This window comes from Sphaeramia orbicularis, chromosome 6, assembly GCF_902148855.1.
Source record: "Sphaeramia orbicularis chromosome 6, fSphaOr1.1, whole genome shotgun sequence".
Classification (NCBI taxonomy): domain Eukaryota; kingdom Metazoa; phylum Chordata; class Actinopteri; order Kurtiformes; family Apogonidae; genus Sphaeramia; species Sphaeramia orbicularis.
The window spans coordinates 37,270,377-37,293,930 of NC_043962.1; the positions used below are offsets into that span (position 1 = coordinate 37,270,377).

The following is a 23,554-nucleotide window of genomic DNA, read 5'->3' on the forward strand; positions in this document are numbered from 1 at the left end:
ATGTCAGTCATTTCTCCTTTACTATTATTACCTCTGCCAAGGAACAGTGGAGGTTATACTTTCATCTGGGTTTGTCTGTTTGTTAGCAAGAACACTCAAAAAGATATGGACAGAGTTTGATGAAATTTTCAAGAAATCTGTTTACTGGGGGGGCACTGATCTGCCTTGGGGGAGGTCTGCGCTCTCCAAGTGCTTTTCTAGTTATTACTATTATCTGCACTTTGCTCGATTTTCTATTTTTTTCTATTTTAAATCGGGCATTTTCGGAAATTTGTTGCAATCTGCATTGTTGTAAGCAGATTGCAGCTGCATTATGACCGGAGCAGCAACAAACATGGAAACGGCTTCATTGCCTCTTACTATTGCAGCTGCGTGGAGCTCCACTTCTCACAATGCACGTCACACCAAATTTCCAAAAATGCCCAAGTGACCTACCGGCTCTGTTTGTAAACAACTGGATTGTGTATGGTGGAGTACACTTCGAAATTGTTCACCGGGAGGGAAGAGACTCAGGTGCATCATCATGGAAATATTTACGTATTCGTGATACTTAGGCTATGACTTGGGTTTTACAGAGTTGATGAAAAATTGGTGATGAAAGTCATACGCAGCTTTAATGAGACCAATGTTGAATGACAATAAAGATTTTAATTAAGTAAGTAATTTATTCATCCATTTAACTAAACATGATATATAAATACATACGGTTTGGATTTCCATATTAAACATGGGCAAAAAGGTGAAGGCAGAAGCAACAGCTTATATATGCCTACCCTATTTACAAGAAGGAAAGTTGCAGAAACAAAACAAGATAAGATGGCACAGTTTTAAACAATAATATAGATAAACAAATAATATAATCTAGGCAAAATTTTAGATTTATACTGATAATTGGCTTCGTTTATCCTAATATTTTACAATTTTAAAACAGAGAAAGATTTTCAGTCGTCACTATTTTTAGATAATTATGTTATTATTTTACTGATCTGACCCACTTGAGATTAAATTGGTTTGTATTTGAAACCTGAACTAAAATGATTTTGACACCACTGATTGTTAGTATGTTGAGTGCAATTTCTGCATTTCACAAATTCATCCCCAGGGTTGGATTGGACCCTTTGGTGAGCTGCTTTTGGCTTGCGGGCTGTATGTTTGACACCTGTGTTTTAGATTAATAGAGTCCTCTTGCACTGCAAAAAAACAAGTGTCTAAAAACAAAATAAAAACTCTAAATCTGAGGAAAAAGGTACTCAAAACAAGTGAAATATCTGTCCATGCTCAAGATAATTTCCCTTGACAAGATTTCTTGAGTTAGAAATAAGCATGTCAACAGATGCATGAACACTTACAATGAGAAATGAACTCTTAAAACAAGATAAATGATCTAACACTTCTAAATCAAAGTCTTTTTTTTTTTGTCTTGGTAAGAACTAAATCATTTGCAGTGTGCTGTCCACCTCTACCTAAAAATAAGAAGACTCCTGTGAGAGTCTAAATGAGCCTGATTTCCAAAAGTGACACATACACAAACTATGTCCAGTCTGTGTAAAGGTGAATCCATTAGATCTGATGTGAAGCCGGTAAACAACAGCGATAACCCCCCTCCCTCTCCCCCTCTGCTTTACTGTACTACACCTGATTATTTACTAGCTAATTAGCAATCGGCAAAGCCATTATTCTTAACTGAAAGAAGACGTGAATATTTCATTTCCTGCTCTGCTGAACAGGAATCTGAACAGATATAAATATATTGAACTAGCTGCTGAACAGTGAGACGCCACGGCTCATTCCTCTCATTTCCTCGTTCAGCGTCTTTATGAAACATGTTGAAGGAGGCGGACACCGTCTGCCGCATGAGAGCACATTAAACCATGTGAGAAAATATGACAAAATGTGTGAAGCGGAGATCGCGCTGTACGAATGCAGAGTAAGCCCCGCTGACGGCTGAAGGGAACTCTAGTCCGGTCGGTTTAGTTCAGTGTTGATGATTCTAACACATGACTACTGATGAATTTGACAGTAGTTACATTTATTTTCATTTTAAGATGACGATGTCCTCAGTGTGTTTTCCATTTAATGCTTTTGTTTCTGTAAATCTGTTAAAAGCAGATTTTACAAAATACTTTCCATTCTGCACTTCGTCTCTATTATTATTTTTAACTTGATCAAATGACAACCTCATTTCCCAAAAGGATGTATAGTCTCCATTAGAGATCTCAGACTCATTCATTAATTTGTATTTGTTCCGCTTCCTCTCCTTGTTATTTCTGCATCATTATTGTTTTTCCTGCCTTTCTTCTCTCCTGTCATTTGCATCTCAGTTTGTCGTCTCTTTCGGGTTGTTTTTAGAAACCCCACAGGCTTTTTATCTTTTCTCACCTGAACAGTTTGTTACTCCATTTCCTCTCTCTTTTCCTTTGTTTCCCCCTAGTGTGTTTTACCATTTGTGAAAAACCATGAGGGTTTGGCGTCTGTCCTGATCTCCGGAGACTTTGGAAGGAGGCGCATGGGTAAAAGTGAAGAAAAATAACAGTCTTTGTAATGCATTGAAATGACAATACTTATTAAAGCTTACCGCTGCTGAGATGAAAACATGCTCAAATATTGCAAATATGTTCACGTTCTGTATCCCTGACGAACCCTCGTGAGGCCTCAACGCCTACTTCCATCAAATTTGGTCTCAGTATGAAAGAGTTTTAGCTGCTGATTTAGTGTGAACTTGTGAACTTGTGAACTGTGTCTGCTGTAGGTGTTGAACATAACAGAGGGAGTGAAGGCTGCGAGTACAACATGATATGCTAATAGTTTCACTTCTTAGGCTAATAACCATGGAATTAATTAGACCCAAGTTTTAATGTTCTACATTTTCTTAATGAACCCCAGAGGGGGAAAGTAATGAAGTACAAATACTATACACATTACTGTACTTAAGTAGAGTTTTAGCGATCTGCACTTCACTAGAGCATTTATTTTTTTGGACTTTTTGCTCCATAAGTTTTAACACAAATACCTGCATTTCTTTAATTTCTTTTTAGTTTTAAGGCTGTTGAAAAAATCCATTGCTTATTTTCATTTTGCATCATTCCAACAACATCATCAACATTATTTCATTTAATTGTCTCCTGGTTTGGTTTTTATGCACTTTTATTAGTTTTCATGCACTTTTATATCGGCTAAAATTTACTTAGGGGGTCAAATGAGTGGCCTTTTTTGTCAAAAAAAATAAAAAAGTTGTAAGGAATGCATAGAACTGTGTTGAAATAATGCTAATCCATTTGTGCACAGACTACTGATATTATTTGACAGTGGAAGCTATATTTTCAGAAATATTGGATTTTGAATAGCACGTGTACGTGAAAACTTTTGCTGGTGGACGGACGTGACATTACCCATGATGCTCTGGTCAGTACCAGTACTTTATTAGTAATAAACTTATATACTTACTATTGCTAATTCTCCTCTTATTCATAAATGTTAGTATCGTGGATCTAAAACAATAACAGTTTAACAAAAACACAAAATGTGTCAGTGGACGGATGTGACATGGTTGTTACAGATCCCATCATACTGATGCTCGGCAGCCATGTCACCGTTTCCACAAATGATCCCTGTGCAAAAACTAGGATCAGGATTATTTATTGTATAGTTTATCATCATACCAAAGAGTAAATAACAATATAGAACTGTTATTTCTTTATAAAAAATGCTTATTATTAGAAAACTGTTGATTTAAAAAATGACGTGTGACATTCTTAATGTATGTATTGGCGTAACATAAGCAGGATGGATCAGCACTATACTCCATATTGCAACCTGTAAAAATAAAACATGTGATATGTAGGATAGAATCTTGTAAGAAAAATTGGGGAATCTAAAAGAATAGAATATTTGTTTTTCAGGTAAATTCAGTTAAAATATAACTTGGCCATTTGTGACATGAAAATATAGCATTAATTGCGATGAAATTGGACATTTTTGACCTGAAAACATAGTTCATATGACCATCAACATGTTGCAACAGAACTGAAATCCTGTACATTTGCATAACTTGCATTTACCAACACAAAGTTCCTTTGGGGATTCACTTATATTGATTTGTTATGCACAAAGACATAAATAAGATCTCTAAGCAAATTTTAGTCAATATATATTTATAGATGTATGTGGACTTTTTTTTACATGTGTTTTATGTGTTTTTTCTACAATCTTTCATCTGATTTCATCTGAACGACTGCACAAAAGTTCCTATGTGTATATGTATGAACAAATAGCAAATAAAATTTTTGGATCTTTGAATCTTTTGAATCTTTGAATCAATATCAACTTAAATATATGGAACTGTAACATAAAGAAGAGACAATCCATAATTCTATCCATCTATGCCTTTCACACACAACAAGCATTTAAGAAAAATGATGTAAAAGACGAAGCAAGAAAAAACAGATATAAAAGAGAGACTTGATCGCAAAAAAAGCATGTCAGTTGGTTCGTGTCCTGCTGATGACATTGAAAACTGATTTGCCCATTGGACCAAAGCTAATTTTCATTATTTCAAGTATACTGTTTTTCTATAATTGGAGTTTGAATGGTTGAATAGTCTTCACATTATAATAGCATGATGATGGGAGTTCAGCTTGACACTGAAACAGTTGCTAAAAATGTCCTTCAAAGGTCTGCCCTTTAAATGTATACTGTGAAGTGCATTGCAGTGCATTTCAAAGCCTGCATTTTCTTAGTTGAGTAAAGATGTTGAATTAGTACTAAGAATGTGTGTACTTTGCCTTTACCCAGAAATCCCTGAAGGACCCGGTGACAGAAGCGGGACAGATTTTTATACAGCAGGTTGTGATTTTTTATCAAACCAGGGTTAACTAGTGGTCTCCAAAAGCCACAATTAAGAACTCACAGTGTCTATAGTATGCCAGAGGTGTTTTTTTTTTTTCAGTGTTTCAGTGTGGCTTTTAATCATCTATTATTACCTCCCCAAGTGTAACAGTGTGTATCTGTCTGTCTGTTTGTCTGTTAGCAAGATAACTCAAAAAGTTATGGACGGATTTTCATTAAATTTTCAGGAAATGTTGATACTGGCACAAGGAACAAATTATTAAATTTTGGTGGTGATCGGGGGGACAGGGGGGAGACACTGATCTGCCTTGGTGGAGGTCTGTGCTCTCCGAGTGCTTTTCTAGTTTAAATCCATTATTTTACATGTGCATTTGACATTTCTGCTGCTGAGTCTCCATTAGTACAGTACATTGTGTGGCTGAAGATACATCGATTCAGAGTGTTTCATTAACAGGGAGTTAAAAATAGCTTACAGTATTATCCACATTATGTTTCCACATAAAAGCTGTAAATTTGATTCCACTTTTCTCTCTTAGGCCTGCCTGCTTTGTCACCCATAACTGTGTATTTTATTGTTTTGCTTTGTTTTTTGTTAAAGTATGTAAATTGAGTTTTGTTCCTTTTATTTTTATAACCACACAACAAAAGGCTCATTTTAACACTGATCCTACATAACCAGCATGAAGGAATAATGAAAGAAAAATGCAGATACAGAGTCTGCGTCTTTGTGAGTTATCGCTTGTCAGTCTTTAGTGGGATGATTGTTACTTATCCATGTGTTAGTTTACTGGCCCATAGGTCATGAGCTACTGGGACAGCTACTGTGTCCAGCCTCATCCTCACCTTCATTAGCAGTTTCTTCAAGCATCTTCTTTGATAAAACTACTGGCCGGATGCATTTCAAATTTTATATGTAGCTTCCTTGGGATAACATCTACAAAGTTTGCTCACAGTTTTAAGATATTTAGATTTTTAAATTTTTAATGAATTTTTGAAATATTAAACATTTGCTTTTACTTATAATGGCCCATATTTTAATGGCTTATACCATGGAAATGCTTACAGATGTAAATATAGTTACTACGGAGCACTGATAGGAAGTCATTTATGGACTTTCATTTGGGACCATGACCTTTGACCTTCAATGAACTTAAAGGTTCAAAGTCCAGATCAACAATGTCTACATTTCAACACAGTTCTCCAAAACTGGATTCATTTAACCCTTTCATGCATAGTGTTCACTCCAGTGGACAGTTATTCTCCAGCTGTTCTCTTGTATATTCACAGGTTTTGTTGTTTTAGTTGCATAATCAGCCGACAAAGGGGGACACCTCTGCACCATCCAATACACTGACATTCATACCAGTACTGTAACTCTGCTGTTCTTGATAAACCTGATCTGCACTAATATGTTCAAGTGTAAATCAATAGTTAATTGTTAGACTGTAATTAGCAGATTAAAAAAAAAAAAAGTCTTTTTTTGCATATTATCTTCATGAACTAGGAAGATTATTACTGTTTTTAATTATTTAAGGGGAAGGGGTGGGATTTTATAAGTTATGCTTCTTCCCACTCCTTTTCAAATATGTATTATATGTCTTATGTATGTTTAAGTGTTTTGTTTATTTATTTTCGTCTGTTTTGACATTCATATTTCAAATAAATACATCAATCAATCAAATTAATCAATCAAGTGAGTCATAACTAGTATTAGAGTATGTTAAAATGTGAGAAAACATCAGATTAGCAGCATTAAAAATGTTTTTATTTCCTTATTTTCATATCACTTTCAGATATTGGGTTTTAAATACATGTTTCTGTACTTCAAGAATAAAATGCATGGTGTAGCCAAATGGATATTTTTGTAAATCCATGAAAAAGAAAAACCTCAATTGCATTGTTTTTTCATGCCAAATGAGGAATAAAAACACTCAAGAAAAGATCTCGGCAAAGGTTTTAATAATTCATGCATGAAAGGGTTAAATTTTTTATGTAGCTTTTTTGGAACAATGTCTCCAAAGTTTGCTCACAGTTTTGAGAAATTTGGATTTTTTTAAATATTAAAAATTTGTCTTTACTTATAATGGCCCATATTTTGATGGGTTATACCACAGAAATGGTTACAGATATCAGTGTAGTTACTACTGAGCACTGATAGGAAGTCATATATGGACTTTAATTTCATTAGTTGAGTTCTCCTCCAGTGAAAGTACCACACATCTGTGGGGAGATTGATCTCCTGTATCAGGACCACAGGACTTGTTATCGATGCCTGATAGAAGATGCCAGTGAGATACAGGGTTACTTTTTTTTACTGTTGTAAAGTATGTTGAACACTGATATTAATATGCTATACAAATAAACATTATTCTTCTTATCCGTACTATTAAAAAGAGATTTGAAATGCAGTAAGGATTGTCCCTGGTTCACTAAAGGAAAATGAAGCTAAAACTTGTTAGTGCCTTGCTCTACTCACTGTGTACATTGTCGGCATGTGTCCAAGAAACAAAGACAGCAGCTCAGAGCTACAGATGCTCGTCTGCTGTCGCTGAGATCCTCGACTCAAAGCAAACAGCGACAGGATGATGCCACAGAGGAATGAAGCTCTGCTCTTTTGAAGGTTTCCGAGGCTGTGGAGTTTTCAGTGAATATTCATAAACTTTATCAACCACTTCCTTCCGTCCCCTGCCGATCCAAGATGGCTGACATCAAACCCTTAGACATAAACAAAAAAAAAAAAACAAGGCAGCCGGGAGCGGGGGAGTGGGGACGCTATTCATCTCTCGTGATGCCGATTTGTAACTCGAGAGAAACATTTCCTCCCCATCCTCGAGAAAATGAGGTTTTGCAGAAATCAGTTCTGAGGCCGCTCAGAGGCAAATGGTTCTGTTCACAGTCGAACATAAAATCAATCAGGTTTGTAATGGTCTGCGGTGAGAGCGTGACAAACACCTACGGCAGTGCTCACAAATACAGGGACACAATCATTTTCCTTAGTCGGCACGCAACGAAAATGAGAGGCATTCTGTAAATAAGATATTACTCTCTAGACTCAACGTAGCCCCTTCAACAATTTTCCTTTAAAATGAGTGCCAATTATAAGCAGGAGTCAGTCTCCCCTGCAGCGTAGCCCTATCGCATCTGAAATTTAAATCTGAAGCCTGTATTCTTGGCGGATGATAGATGCGGTTTTATGAGGGATTCTAACACAATCCTCAGCGATGAGACGAGTAGATACAGATCTGTTCCGCATGTGAAGGACTCCGCTATCTGTTGCTTTGACGACAAAAATCCCCCTTCAAAGGGCTGCCAGGTAAACAGGTGGCGTTAAGATCAGAAGACAAACAGACAAAAAGCCAAAGAGGGGGAGGAGGGGTGAGGTGAGCAAAGCTGATAATGCCACCAGGACTGAGGGTTGAATCTAAATGTCAAAGTGTTTCGCATGAACTTTACAGAACCAGCGTCCCCATTTCCCTTTTTTTAGCTCAATGCTAAGTGCCTGTCCAGCTGTGTGATGCTGCACTGCCGGATCATTACCCTCATCCTGGGATGGAGGGGTCCTTTTGAATACTGAGCTAAATCTGAGGCTCTAAGCGTCAGATTAGGTTACATTTCCGCTGAGAGCTGCTCTTTTATTCTCTACGCTTCCAGAAATAGACTTTTAGAAACATCTATTCTGACAAAAACACAACAACTCACTAAAAACAGAGAAGCAGCCATCAAGGAGTAATTATTATTTAGGTGGGTTTGTCCTCATGTCACCGGTGTGTGTGCTCTGCAGGCGGCGCAAATAAAGACACTGACAGCATCCTCCTCATACTATCAAACAGCAGCTCGGAACGGATGTCAATTTCCTTGCGTGAAATCTCCCTTTTGTGGGTCTCGGAGCAGCCTGTGGGGCTGCGGCATCCAGTCTGAACAGGTCGAATCAGCGACTCACTTTCACAAAAACAGTGTGTTAATAGAACAGCAAATATCCGAGACCGACAAGGGACATGTGAGGAGCTTCAGGGCTGAGTTTGGATGGAAAATTCACGGTAAAACTCTGATACATGGGCACTCAAAGAAAATTAACACTTTAACCCCTGAGACACTATTTCAATGAAATGAGCTGCTATGAATTTGTAGCTGTGGAAGTGTCATACAAGGTGTGATTTAGGGTCAAAACAGGATAGAAAAACAGAAAAAGACAAAGAGAGGAATTTAAGTTTGACAGGTTTTTACTAAAGACGGCACTCAGAATGTACATCTATAAGAGCTTTAGGATGTTGAACATGAACTGTGAACTGGAACACACTGAACAACAAGTATTTGAATTTTGGCCCAGTAGTTTTTGTTGTTTTGGGGCTCTTTTTTTTTTCTACATCAGTCCAGCTGCTTTTGGGCACCTGGTTGAACTCCAAAAAGCAGTTACATGGTCAAAACTCAGTAAAAAAAAAAAAAAAAAAAAAAAAAAACAGGAAAATCACTATAACACTGTAAAACAATAAAAACAAAAAACGACAAGGAAAACTGTGTAATAAAGGCCAAACTGTCTATTTTTAGTAGGTCAGGACTGCTCTGTGTTTTACCCCCATTACACAGATGGCATTGGATGTACTGAGCATGCTCAGACATCTATGGAATGTGCAAGGTCTACTCTATCAGCATGTTTTGAAATTGTTCTTATAGAGCGAAAGGTTGACTTTTTATGAATATTTAAAATAAATCATACTTTCAGAACGTTCACCACAGACATATCAGGGGTTAAAAAGTTAAAGTAAAAGTCAGGTCACTCAACAACTTACAATATGTGCTATTACAACCATTCAGGGCACGCCGTCTAATGCATTAACAGATGACAATTAATCAAAGGATTTCAACTATGCTTTCTGATTTGTAAAGACATTTTAAAGCTAGAATATAAGTAATCTTCACAACATTATTTCTTACACTTCTTTCTTCAGCCACCAGCAAGTGATTGTGTGTGATATGACCCTGGTGATTATGTATGTTGGATGTTTTTTCTTGCTTTTGTTTTTTTCTCCCTGCGTGGAATTCTTGTTATACCGTAGATTTGTTTGTTGTTGTAATGTGGGTGAGGCACAGGATGTTTGTGGCAGATAGTTTCACCATGTGTTATTATTTCGTATTGTGTGGCTTTGTTGAATGCTTCCTTCTGTTTCGTAATGGCACGTTACATTTCTATGATTGTATTTATCCATTATTTCTTCCTCACAGACTGCTGCTAGTATGTACATAGTTCCAACTATAAAATCTAACAAGCAGTTTTATATTGTAGATGCAATAAAATCATCTTCAAAATCAATGAAATAATGTTTTCTGTCAAAAAAAAAAAAAGATAGATGTCTAGTAAATATCTGTATAATCACAGGGATAATATACACTGAGCCATCTGATTGAACATCACCATATTATTATCCCATATATTTTTATGAACTATCAGTCAGTGATCAATGCTGTGTTTTTTAATGTTTAATATATGTATTTTTTTTATATGTTATGATTTGTTTTGTGTGGATACCAAGAGGATTAGCTGCTGTCTAGATGGAAACTTATAGGGATTAAAATAAATAAATTCATTGGAAAAATTCCTATTGTGTGACCATAAAAAGTATTAAGACTTCATTCTATTCAGTTGTAAATGTGTGATGCAAATCGTAATATTTAATGACGTTTTGTTTTCGTCCACACGGATATAGACAAGAAAAGTGTGTGAAGGTCAAACAAACAAGTATGGAAAATGATGTCGACCAGCCAAGACATAATGAAGGGCACTTACCTGGATGTGGTTTTTGTATCAAGAATCTGACACGGACTAGAAAATTATGATGCAAAATGATTTCTACAGAGACTCCCACACCACTAACCTCTTTTTACCACCTCTGCAAGAATCCAGAATGTACAGAATAACAGAGAAAAAATCCTAAGCTTTTATCTATTTTATATACAGTCGCAGAAAAAATTATTAGACCATCAAAAGTCATCAAAAACAATGGTTATACAATCAAGTACTAACTCCTGTGTGTATCATGTGACTAAAACAGACAGAAAAAAACACATGGAATGCCTAAAAGCACTGTTTTTGTCAGTACAATGCCATAGATATTGATGAAAGAATTTAAGTGATTTTGGTTATTATCAAGAAAACATGGAAAATGACTAGATATCAGCTCTGAAATTAATCTTATGAGCTATTTTTGTTGTTATCATTATATTTGTCCAAACAAATGTACCTTTAGTTGTACCAGGCATTAAAATGAACAAGAAACTGAAGGAAACAAGGGTGATTTGATAAGTTTTTCCGCGGCTGTAGTTCACCACTATTCTGTGTTTACTTAATTGCTTGATTTAAGATTTGCAGTGCACTTTTTTAATGTTTTTTTAAAATTTTATTTATTTTTTATAGATTTTTTTATGATGTTTTTTAAAAAAGAGAAAAAAAAAACATTTACAGTGCACCAAAAAAACGATGTATTTAATGACTAATATTGGGATATGGGGTTTTTGTCAGATCATACATTTGGGTAGAAATGAGCATCCACACATCATAAATTGTTAAAAAGGAAAAAATGTGTGTGTTTGCTCATCTTGGAACAACTTTATTCTCAGTGCCATATTTCTTTCACTCGTTTCATCCGCCTGCTTGATCATCTACTAATCAGCTCTTGCGTGATTGGACAAGACACAGTATAATGTGCAAATTAACACAAATAATGGCAAATGCTATTCTTAAATTTAACACTTGGTTGACTTCATGAATCAAAAAACAGGAGGCAGAGCTGAAGATGTTGAGGATGAGATCACGAGTCGAAACAGCAAACTGTACAAGTGTTCCGCAGCTCCTTATATGATGTTTATGTCATATATAGTGCGATATAACTTCCTTAAACAGATTACTCACATGACGGAGACAATGTCACCTCGCTGGATCTGGTAGTTCCTCACACTCCAGCGGTTAAGCAGGACGACGTCACAGTCGGACCGCCCCTCTGGGTTTAGGAACGGCTGCACACACACAGAAATACAGTTTATACAGTATGTGAAATAACAGTGGACACGTTCACAACACAGAAAAGTACATTACATGTCCTGTCCTTAGACAATATACAAATATAAACACACAAAGACACAGAAGGTGGTGAGCAGGGGTGAGTCACTGTGGTGAGTAACAGAGCAGAAATAAACAAACTAAATATAGTTTGGTCAAAAAGGTCAAGAACACACACGACCGTTACACTCTGTCTATTTGTCCGAGCACTTCATGGATGTGTAAAAGAGTTGGACACAGCACGACAACGCGACATTGATGCTGATTTGTCCATGGCCTCTTTCTGTTTTTCAATACAAGATTTGGCAATTATAAAATATACAAGCAGAATATTTAGATCAGATAAGATAGAACTTTATTGATCAATTGGGCAGAGCACTCAGGAAATTGAGGTTGAAGAAAAATAATAATACAAAGCAATATAAAAACTCTTAAAAAAAACATAGTGAAAAAAAATTGGAAAAATTGGAAAGCAGTAATGAGAAAAAAGCAAAATAACAGAGTAGTAATAATAAAGTAGTAGTAATAATAATTAATAACTAGTATGTTATTATATTATAATATGCACAATATATAGTTTTTGTTTTGTTTTTTAATAATCACAGGATAAGAAGTTATAATAAAGTGATGAAGTGAATATTATAATAATAATAATTTTAAGTCTCTATTGTGAGAAAACATGCAGTGACAGAACCAGAGGAAGTGATTTGATTGTTTTTTGCATCCTGTAATTAGAAAAATTAAGGTAGCATTAATAAATGGGTTTCCAAAATGGAAATGAAAACTAAAATCCCTGTTTTTAACCAGACAAATCAGGTTTAAATTTAATCAAGGATAATAGTTTAACCTCCTGATGTTCGGCATTGATTCAATATGACTAAAACATGACAGAGGACCAGGAAAAGAATCCACAGAACTATCTAGAAAAGAAATGTTTGGAGACACACTTTGAACAACGTGCCGTAAAGTGGAGCAGCAGAAGTCACGTGATAAGAACTGTCCTGCAACTTAGCGGGAGCTACTTCAGCATGTCAGCGGCGTGGAGGTTTTTCAGGCTCGCTGACCCAAAAAACAAAACAGCGGAATGCAGTATATATGGAACGTCAGAATTTCAAGCGGTGGCACAGAAACTGGAGGCTTCAACGCAGCCAACTTCATAAAACATTTGCAGAAGAATCGTGTCGAGAGATATGAATCGAAGCAGCAGCGGGAGCCGAGAGGAAAGGTGAGCTGCATCGAGACTTTGTTCGAAGCCTGTGAAAAGTCAGAGAAACTTGGCTCAGAGTGCAACAAAACAAAACTGAGAAGGCTATAATTATAATTTGTTTATTTTTCCTCAGGTTTAAAATTTTATACAACATTGTTTGATGAAAGTGGTAAAAAAAAGGGATAATTTCATGTACATGTATCAGGGTTAATTTTAATACGGAGGTATAAAGAACCACTTTGGGGGTAAAAATGTTATCAGGTAAAAATGGAAAGAACCACATAATGTTTTTGACTCTGTCTGAATTGTGTCATTTGTGTCATGTTTGTCAGTTTTAAAGAGAATTTTACAAGTAAATAAAGTCACAGTTTGTTGTAGCTGAAGGGTCTCAGACGTATGATCGTAGTTCTGTTCTCTCTACAGCTGGGGTGTCAAACTCATTTTAGTTCAAGGGCCACATTCAGCTAAATTTGATCAGCAGTGGGCCGAACCAGTAAAATTATAATATAATAATATATAAATAATGTCAACTCCAAACTTTTCTCTACGTTTTAGAATGAAAAAAAGGAAAATTACATCATGAAAATGTTTGCATTTACAAACTATCCTTTCAAACAATGTGAATAATCAGAATAAACTGAAAAAAATGTGTAATTTTAATCATATTCTGCCTCAGTTTATCATTTCCGCATGCACATTATAACTTACAGATCACAGTGGATCTACAAATACACAAAACATTTAGTAACAGGTGAAATATTATTAAAATAGCACCTACTTCTCTTAAGACATTTCAGGTTGATCATATTTGTTCAGGTTATTCAGATATTTTTGCAATATTATACTTTGTTTTAGTGTAAATACATGAAAACATTTACATTTACAAAGAGAAAAATTTGGAGTTGTTAGTATTTATAGGTTACTATGACCTACCTGAGATTGAATTGCTCTGAATGTGGAACCTGAACTAAAATGATTGTTAACATCTCAGTGTAATTTTTGCATTTCACAAATTCATCCCAAGGGCCTGATTGGACCCTTTGGTGGGCCGGATTTGGCCCCATGTTTGACGCTTGTGCTCTACAGTCTGCTTAGAGCTCCTAAAGATGTTGCCGCAGCTTTAAAATGACCAGATTCACAGAAATGTTCACCTCTTTCAATACTTTTTCACCATGCTCTCAAAGACTCAGGTGTGACAATCGTGACATGTATCATATTAGGTTCAGTTTCTGCACAAAAACAGATGTTACTTTCCATCTTCACCACAAACTGCAACTTTCTTGACTTGTTATATTTTATCACATCATTCCTTTCTCATCACTGACCATCTTTAATTTTTTTTTTTTAATGAAGTACAGTCCCATGGGGCCGATCACAAGGGGCCGGGCTCGCCTTTCTATTGTGTCATCTTTTTTCCTGCAGCAACATTAGTGTTTAGTCTGCAGAGTGGCCCGTCTCTTATTTGTCAAACAAAAAAAAATTAGGTTGCATGAACTTGTGCACTTATCCAGTATGTGAGACTGATCTCATGAAATTGCATTGTATGTCACACCAGCTCTTATGGCATTTGGTGTGTCATACGTACACATTTTTGTCCTCTCGCGTGTTATTCAACGCCATTTGATCGCGTGTCAATTTACATCAAGGTCTATATATCCATAACCGCTAACCCTAACCCTCAGTGCGTGGTATTTGACATGGTGAGAACATACACGGGGAAAGCTTATCATGTGTACAGATAATACGCCATTTTTACGCGATTTCATGATATTATGTTGAGTATGTATCAAGTAGGTAAAAGAAAAAAAGCAACATTATTTCTTGAATGCTTTCTGACAAACCTAATAAACAACCCGGTCTTGTAGAAATTGAGTTCTGCATCACAACTGCAGCTGCAAATATTTACATTTAGTTTTTTTCATAGTAATGAAATGTACTGACTTAAAGCTATTTAGAAGTCACAAAAATGTTGATCTTCCAAATGTAAATAGTTCACTTCAGTGATTTCATACCACCAACTGAACAAGTTGACTTAATAATAATATTAGCTGGTTTTGAAGACAACATTATTAAATTTTTCCACAGCTATGGCAATAAAAAAAAAAAAAAGTTAACACTTACTACTGTACTTGTGTGGCTTAATAATTTCCTCATGCTTGCCCCACAAACAGCGGACAAACGTGGCTTCATGAACCTCTGAACTAACACATAAAAATGTGTAAATGAAGGTAATATTTTTATGAAGTTGGTTTCATTATTAAGGGTTCCTATGGGTTTCTACAAGTTAAATTTAAGACTTTTTAAAACCTTTTTAAGACTACTTACAACAGAATTTAATGCCTATTTCATGGTCATGCTGGCAAAAATTTGTGACTTCTAGGATTTAAGAAAATGTATTTACTCTAATGCCTTGATTCCCATTGTTCCGAATTGAACTGATTTCATGTACAAGGTGCAGTGATCTTCAAACACGTTCCCCTGCACTCGTGGGAACGAGCGGAGGCTGAACGTTCTGCAAAGTTAGCAATAATTGGTTCCTAATTTCAGCATGAATGGTCGGGTTGGAACAGGTGGAACTGAGTCGACTAATGTTACTTTCTTTGTAGCTTGGACATTTTGCAGACACATTTAAACACAACACAGCAAACAAGTTTATGGCAACATAAGACCTATCGTATCAAATTTAATACATTTTAAAGACTTTTTTAAGGTACTAAATGCAGATTTGTAAATTCAAGACTTTTAAGACTTTTTAAGACCCTGATTATTCCATTTATTGTACAAATAATAATGCAGGTTCTTTTCTTTCAAGACTTTGTGTATTTTTTCTACTTTCCCAGTGGTTCAATGTCTTGCCTTTTTTAACACAGTTGAGTTGATTTTAGCATTACTTTGCTTGGATTTTTTTTTTTTTTTTTTCATATATAAAGATTTGTTTTTATTAATGGAAGCTCTTACAGAATGTATATGGTGTTTAGCAAAAATCTACAGTGCATTACAGTGAGATAAGGCATATTTTACAGAAGGAACATACATAAATGTCTAAACTTACAGATACACCACATAGGGGTGTTTTATAATAATAATAATAATAATAATAATAATAATAATAATAATAATAATAATAATAATAACATCAAAACAAAAATATTACATGAACTTTTCCCATCCCACTCTCCTCCCTCATATGTCTCTCAGTTTCCTTTCATTTATATATCTATATAGTCTAAGTACATAGTTTATACTTACACCCATCTGTACACATTCATATGTATATAAATCAACACATTACTCACAGTAAATACATCAATGAGGAAGTTATACAACAAAAACCTACAGAGGGCTAACTTGAAGTTGGTCCAGGAAGGTCAACCAGGTCAACCAAGTCCAGAGAGGGCAGAATGTCTATGAAGGGGCCCCAGATTTTTTCATAGGATGCAGGCTTCCCTCTCATATTTTATAATATCCTTTCAGGTGTGCAGTACGACACAAGCTCATTAATCCAGTGTCTTACCGATGGGGAATTTTCAGATTTCTAGTTAATTAAAATCCTTTTTTTTTCACTGCAGTGCTTGCAAGTAAAATAAAGTATCTCTTATAATAAGTCACATTAACAGAGCTTGTGTCTCGCAGAATTCACAGTTTTGGATCCTTTTCAATTTGAATCCTATTACCCTTGAGGTTAGTTCAATGGCACATTTTAGATTTTTATTTCTAACCTGAAGTGAGTAAATCCACCATCCTCCACCTACCTCCCACCTACTGACAAAAGACAAAAGAATCTGCAGATCTTTCAATGACAACTTATGCTTCCTTGCAACAGAACCAAAGCACTGATTATGTTTGTAATAAATATAATGTATAATGCAAATCCAATTGTGTTTATTACAAAATGTAACTGGATTTGCAATTCCGTTCCATACGAATGTAATTTCTGCAAGGTATAGTCAGTCCGTCAGCAGATCATCCACATCAGACAAAGGCCTCCTTTTGTTTGTCTGCGTGTCTTTTCATTTTTTATTCATTAAATACATCTCAGATAACAGATTCACAACAGTTAATAAACTACTAAATAAACCTGATGCTTTGTCAGGTAGAAAAAAAATAGATCAAAACTATTTTTTGTGCATCTTTGATCCAGTTTCCCTAATGGTGGAAATGTGTCCATACATGACTGGGAATGACAAAAGAATATTAATAAACACCTCTGCTTTTCTTCTGATGTGTGTTTCATCATGTATGAAGACAGTTTTTCATTTTATGAAAACACCAAAAGAAAGCGTCAGAGTTACACATGGAAAAGTAAAGTAAATAATCCTCTTTCTCCATTCATCTTTTTCCATCATTCGTCATATGTTTCTGTTGCTCTTCTGTTCGTCCTTCTGTAAATTGGGGTCTCAAACTCATTTTCTTTTGGGGGCCACATTCAGCCCAACTTGATCTCCAGTGGACCAGTAAAATAATAACATAATAACCTATAAATAATGACAACTCCAATTTTTTCTTTGTTTCATTGCAAAAAAAACCCATTAAATTATGAGAATACTTACTTTTATAAACTATCCAAACAAAAATGACGTGAATAACCTGAAAAAAATTAAATTTGTTAAGAAAAATAAGTGCAATTTTAACAATATTCTGCCTCAACTTATCATTTATACATGTGCATTATGGATCTACAAAGACAATAAACACTTACTAACAGGCAGAAAATTGTTAAAATTGTGCTTAATTTTTTTTTTTTTTTGGCATTTCAGGTTGTTCATATTTGTTCAAGTTATTCACATTTTATTGTTACAGGATAGTTTGTAAATGTAAATATTTTGATAATTTAATGTTATTTTTTGCACTAACAAAGAAAAACAATTAAGTTGTCATTATTTATGGGCATAATGTAATATTATTTTTTTCACATCAAACTGTGAAGAAAATATGGAGTCATTATTTTTTGTAGGTTATTCTGCTGTTATTATTTTACTGTAGATCATGTTCTGTATGTGGAACCTGAACTAAAATGAGTTCGACAGCCTTGACTGTGGATTTTTTGCACTTAGCAAATTCATCCCACGCACGACTCCCACATCCCACGACTGAAGCCTTTGGCGGGCCGCATTTGGCCCTCGGGCCGCATGTTTGAGACCCCTGCTGTAAATGATCTCAAACTCCTTAATAAGGTCCCTTATGGTTATTACAGCTAAGCGCTAACACGTATATGCAGGTGATTTATTGTTGGTGAAATGCTGCTCGTTGCACATTTAGCCACAAAAGCAGAGACAGAACTTTAGATTACAACTAAACGCAACAGTATGAAATAGTTTTAATGGAAACCGTAACAAATGATTTGACGCTTCTGCATGGATTCAAATTTTGGGACATTGCTGGGCTCCAGTTGGCCGACTGTACTCATCTGAAATTAATCAAGACACACTTTTATATTTATGTCCATTGCAGGAAAAAAACTGCAAGCTCTGTAACTTCTAAGGCCAGTTAATCTTGACCGCCAGCTGATGTTAAAAATTTATAGTAATAATCCCTTTAAAAGTACCACAGTGCAGCAGTTTTGGTTATTGAAGCCTATTACAGTTAACACGCATACAGAATATCAGACAGTTTACAGTTCTTATAATCACGCTGGCTGATTTTCTTCCCTTCAGGCAGCCGTTAGTTTTAGTTAATTTTAATATGATTTTTTTTATTGACTGTCAGAGCACAGAAACCTACTTGTAATAAATAATCCATCTGTAATAGTCTAGAATACTTACAATCAAAGTTTCTTTACTGTCCTCTAAAACAGAAGCTGTGAAATAAGGGGCCGTTGATTTTAATATGCTGGGCTCAAGGACTTTTCAGTATTTGATGGTTTGAAGTCAGCAAGTTTTTAAACTGGTAAATGAATATAAAAATAGGCTCACAAGGGGAATGAAACATGTCATCAATCAGCAATATTTTTGATTAACTAAAATATTGGTCATTAAGACTTACTGTCAGTCGAATGTGATGAAATAGTGCAGCTATTATAAATATTACATATTATAAAATGTTTTTATGGCGCACATACTTTCTTTTGCTTATTGGACAGTGGAGTTAGTCCAAATACAACAATAACCTTTTAAGACCCAGCTATGGGTTTTCTGTCCATCACAGCTTACACAAAAAAATAAAAAATAAAAAATAGGACCAATGGCCCTGTAGCTTACCAGCCAAATTATAAGCTTTGGGAAATGTATCCAGATGCCATTTATTATCACCCAGTTATGTGTATTTATTATATTAGAGAAATAGCCCATGTTTTGGTCATATTTTAGTCAGATCTGTAAAAAATTCAAATTCCAACTTGATATCATAGATACTGATTTATTGGATCAATCCACTTCCTATCTCTTATAATGGGAAAATTTTTCAAAGTCACACCAAATCCAGAATCAGATCCAGATCGAAATAATTGCAATACCTTGTGTTGACATCATCATACAGAAGCTGTATACCAAGTTTGAAGTCAATCAGAACTGTAGTTTCAGAGAAGAAGACGATTGAAATTTCTTCCCCATAAGAGCCCATGTTAAATTTTCCGTAAGTTCCCGGATCCAGAAGAAGATCCTGATCAGCATGTGGACATTATGTTTGGGTCATCTCCCCATCAGGGCTGGACTGTAGAAATTTACACTGGATATCATTTATATTTACTGAGTTATTGCATCGATCCACTTCCTATCTCTTATAATGGGGACATTTTTCAAAGTCGCACCAAATCCAGAATCAGATCCGGATCCAAATAATTTCACAAACTTTTGTTGACATCACCTTAAAGAAGCTGTATACCAAGTTTGAAGTCAATCAGAATTGTAGTTTGGGAGAAGAAGACGATTGAAAGTCTTGTAACGGACAACAGACGACGACGACGCCGGACACCGCATGACGACAATAGCTTACGACCTATTGGCCGGTAAGCTAAAAACTGTCCACTGCAAAGGACATTCCAAAAAAAATTTTTCACAAATCCAGTCCAATTGTATTTGTGAAGCACTTTAAAATAGCAGCAAGGTTAGCAATAAATAAATATACATATTACTAAGAAAATGCATCTGAAAAAACTGTTGCATCATGATGTTTCCAATATAGACAATTATTTAATTAAAAAAGACAAAACTTGTAATGGATTGGATTTATATAGCGCTTTTCTAGATTTATATTATTGACCCATTATTCATTCGCTCCCACATTCCCCCTCTGGTGGTGGTAAACTATGGGGGCAGACTGACAGAAGCATGACTGCCAATTTGCACCTACAGCCCCTCCGACCTCCACCAAGCATTCATACGCATTCATACACCAGTGTGAGTGGCACTGGAGGCAAGGAGGGTGAAGTGTCTTGCCCAAGGACACACTGGACTTCCTAGGACAGAGTGGGATTCAACCCTTCGGTTATTGGACAACCCGCTCTACCACCTGAGCCATGGACGCCTCACTTTCCTTGGTCTCAGGAGGATCAGAATACATTTGTAGTTGGGTTTTTCCAAGGTTTCTGGGGCTTAGGAGTGCAGTTTCCTTCAACAGAAACTGTAATGTCATATTATATTCAGTGAAAAAAGAGGAACAAATATACTCACTGATAAGGGAGGTGATCTTAAGTAATCATTAATATTTTTGCATGTCATTAAAATTAATATCCAGAAATTGGCAGTGATTAAACAACAGTGAACTGATATTAAAAAGTGCTAAAAATGCAGCTTCCTTAGTAGTTTCTGAAGTTCATCTGGACTGGATTTGGTCTTGAAAACATTTTGTCTCTCATCCAAGACACTTCATCAGGCAAGTGCAGCCATGAATGGTGGTAAAGACATCTGAGTCAGTATATTTTTTTTACTTTTTCATCTAGTTTAGGCGCAGTGAACACCCAGGTGTGGCACCTATGTTAAAAAGTTAAAAGGTTAACTCGCTTGATTATCCAAATTCAGTCTCTACATTGTACCCACTGTAACACACACAGTACTTCACATGTTGTTAGCATTAGCAATTATCACTAGCATATATCATATTTGGAGCAGTGAGCTGCTGTTGAAGACGCTCAGGGACCAACTCCAGATCTTCAACATCAGCACCGTGGTCAAGGGGACTGACAGGGAATTAACCTCCTTGAACCGTTTTGATGTTAGGTGGATGTCCTAACCACTACGCCCGTGTGTTATAATGTGCTATAACGATAGGGGAAAACCCTGGTTGTGTTTATTTCCATACAGAAAAAAAACCTCATTACTTGATATTTGCATTTCTGAAAGTAAATAACCATATGTCTCCTGCCTGACTGGAGCCTCATATACTCGCTGTGCAAATATACACAAGGGTCCTGAAAAAACACATCACAAAACAGATTCACATGAGCAGCCAGTCAACTTCTGCTCTCTCCTCTCTATGTTTAATAGCAATAACTAACTATTGTTTATTAGTGATGAGCTGTTGTGTGACTATTTAATATACAAGGTGTCCCAAAAAAATTGACGTCATTTGGGATGTCCATATCGGAGTGACTACAGCAGTGGTTCCCAACCTTCTTTGGCTCCTGACCCTATTTTAACATCACAAATTTCTGGCGACCCCAGACATTCAAAACTGGGACTTTTTTTTGCAAATTTTTTTTTTTTTTTTTTTTTTATCACATAATAGTTTGCTATACTAAGTTGTAAATAAATGTTAATTTTAGATGGCATTTAGTCTATAAAATGCATATTATTATGGACGGAGGCAGAAAAGCCAGGTGTAGATTACTGCACAAAGTGAGAATTTTATTTTCCTTGGTCAGGATATGTACAGTCAGTCCAGCTTGGATTTACAAGGCTGACAATTAATACTGAACAAACAAGAACTCAAACTATGAATTATGAAAGAGCTGCAGCATCTGAAACTGACCACAATGAACATTTGAAAGATAAACAGTTCCACAGTGCTTCAGTTTCAGCTTCGGAGTTTGTCATGTCTTTTATGTTATTGGGATTGTCTCTGTCAACTCACCATATATTTTTTATCAGTGTGTTTTGTTTTTTTTTTGTTTTTTTTTTTCCAATTATTAGAAATTTCATGCGATCCCATTTGAATTCCAGGCGACCCCACATGGGGTCCCGACTCCAAAGTTGAAAAACACTGGTTTAGGTTCAGCCCGTATGAAATCACCAGTAGCCTCCCAGCTGACCATCTACAGTTTGCTTCATACTTTTACAAAACAATGTTATTAGTTTACCCTTTATCAGGCAAGTGACTATTTTTGGTAATTTCCATATATACCATATATTTTTACCTCGTTAGGTTTTCATCAGGGTTTGTCTGTGTCTGTTTGTCTGTTAGCAAGATAACTCAAAAAGTTATGGACGGATTTGGATGAAATTTAGAAATTTCAGGTGAACCCATTTGAATTCCAGGTGACCCCATGTGGGGTCCCGACCCCAAGATTGAAAAACACTGTTCTAGGGTCTGATTTGGTCCAATGCGCCCACTCTTGATGATGTGAGATGGGTGGGAAGAGATGGCTCTTAATGTACTGTAAATATTTTATTAACATTGTTCTTTTTCTGTGCACTTTCAGTGTACATTTAGCTGTGATGCAGTATGTACCTGCCCTACCTGGGAGCACTTATTGAAAATTTAATTAGGAAAAAGAAAATAATTTGAAATGAGCATACATCCGAAATTGATGTGTGAATTAGTGACTCACACAATCCTATTTTATTTTTTAAGATGTTTTGTTGGGAATGACACTTAATAGGATTTATTTTGGACATAAAATGTTTTGCTCTACAAATTTCAAACAAAAAATTCTGGAGGATGGTAATTTCATAATGTTCGAAAGTTTTTACAAATGTTCAATATGTGTGCTGCTTGTGACATGGCACACATCAAGTTGGTAGTGGAGTCCTTTTTTCCGACACAAACAGCCTTCCTCTTGAAACTTCTTATGCCACATCCAAATCTGTTTCCTGTTGGCGTTTGTTTATGAAATTTTCTAACAAATTCACATTGTGCATTCACTTTTGACTGAGTTTGGGCGTACTTCAATACACAGAACGCCTTTTCTGCTGCAGTAAATAGCATGTCTATTCCTGAAAGCAGAACAATAAAAATGATTACACGTTTTTAAGCAAAAAGAGCAAACAAATTTTAAACTAATTATTAGGTGATGAAATTATGTCTAATTTTTTAGGACACCCTGTATTTAATAAACCCCAGGACTTATAAGCTGCAGAAAATGTGTAGAGGCAGGAATGAAACTCATGCGAACTTGCTCGGAAGAATCAGGAAATCAATCTATATCAGTTTTATTTTATGATTTTTAGACACATACTTGTTATCCCAGTCTGTTGTGTTATGTTAATGCTGTTCAACCAAAGCTAATTCTTGTGCATTGAGAACACTAGAAATAGTGAGTGATTAAACAAGGCTTAATAAAACAGAAAACTTACTAT

General features: G+C 35.6%; 1 protein-coding gene across 1 annotated transcript in view; it reads right to left on the reverse strand.

Moving 5' to 3' along the window:
* The window catches only part of immp2l (inner mitochondrial membrane peptidase subunit 2), a 312,405-nt gene that overhangs the window by 242,465 nt on the left and 46,386 nt on the right, over positions 1-23,554 (reverse strand). The window contains exon 3 of the mRNA XM_030136553.1: positions 11,750-11,853. Coding sequence (XP_029992413.1) covers positions 11,750-11,853 — 104 coding nt within the window. The remainder of the gene's footprint in view (positions 1-11,749; positions 11,854-23,554) is intronic.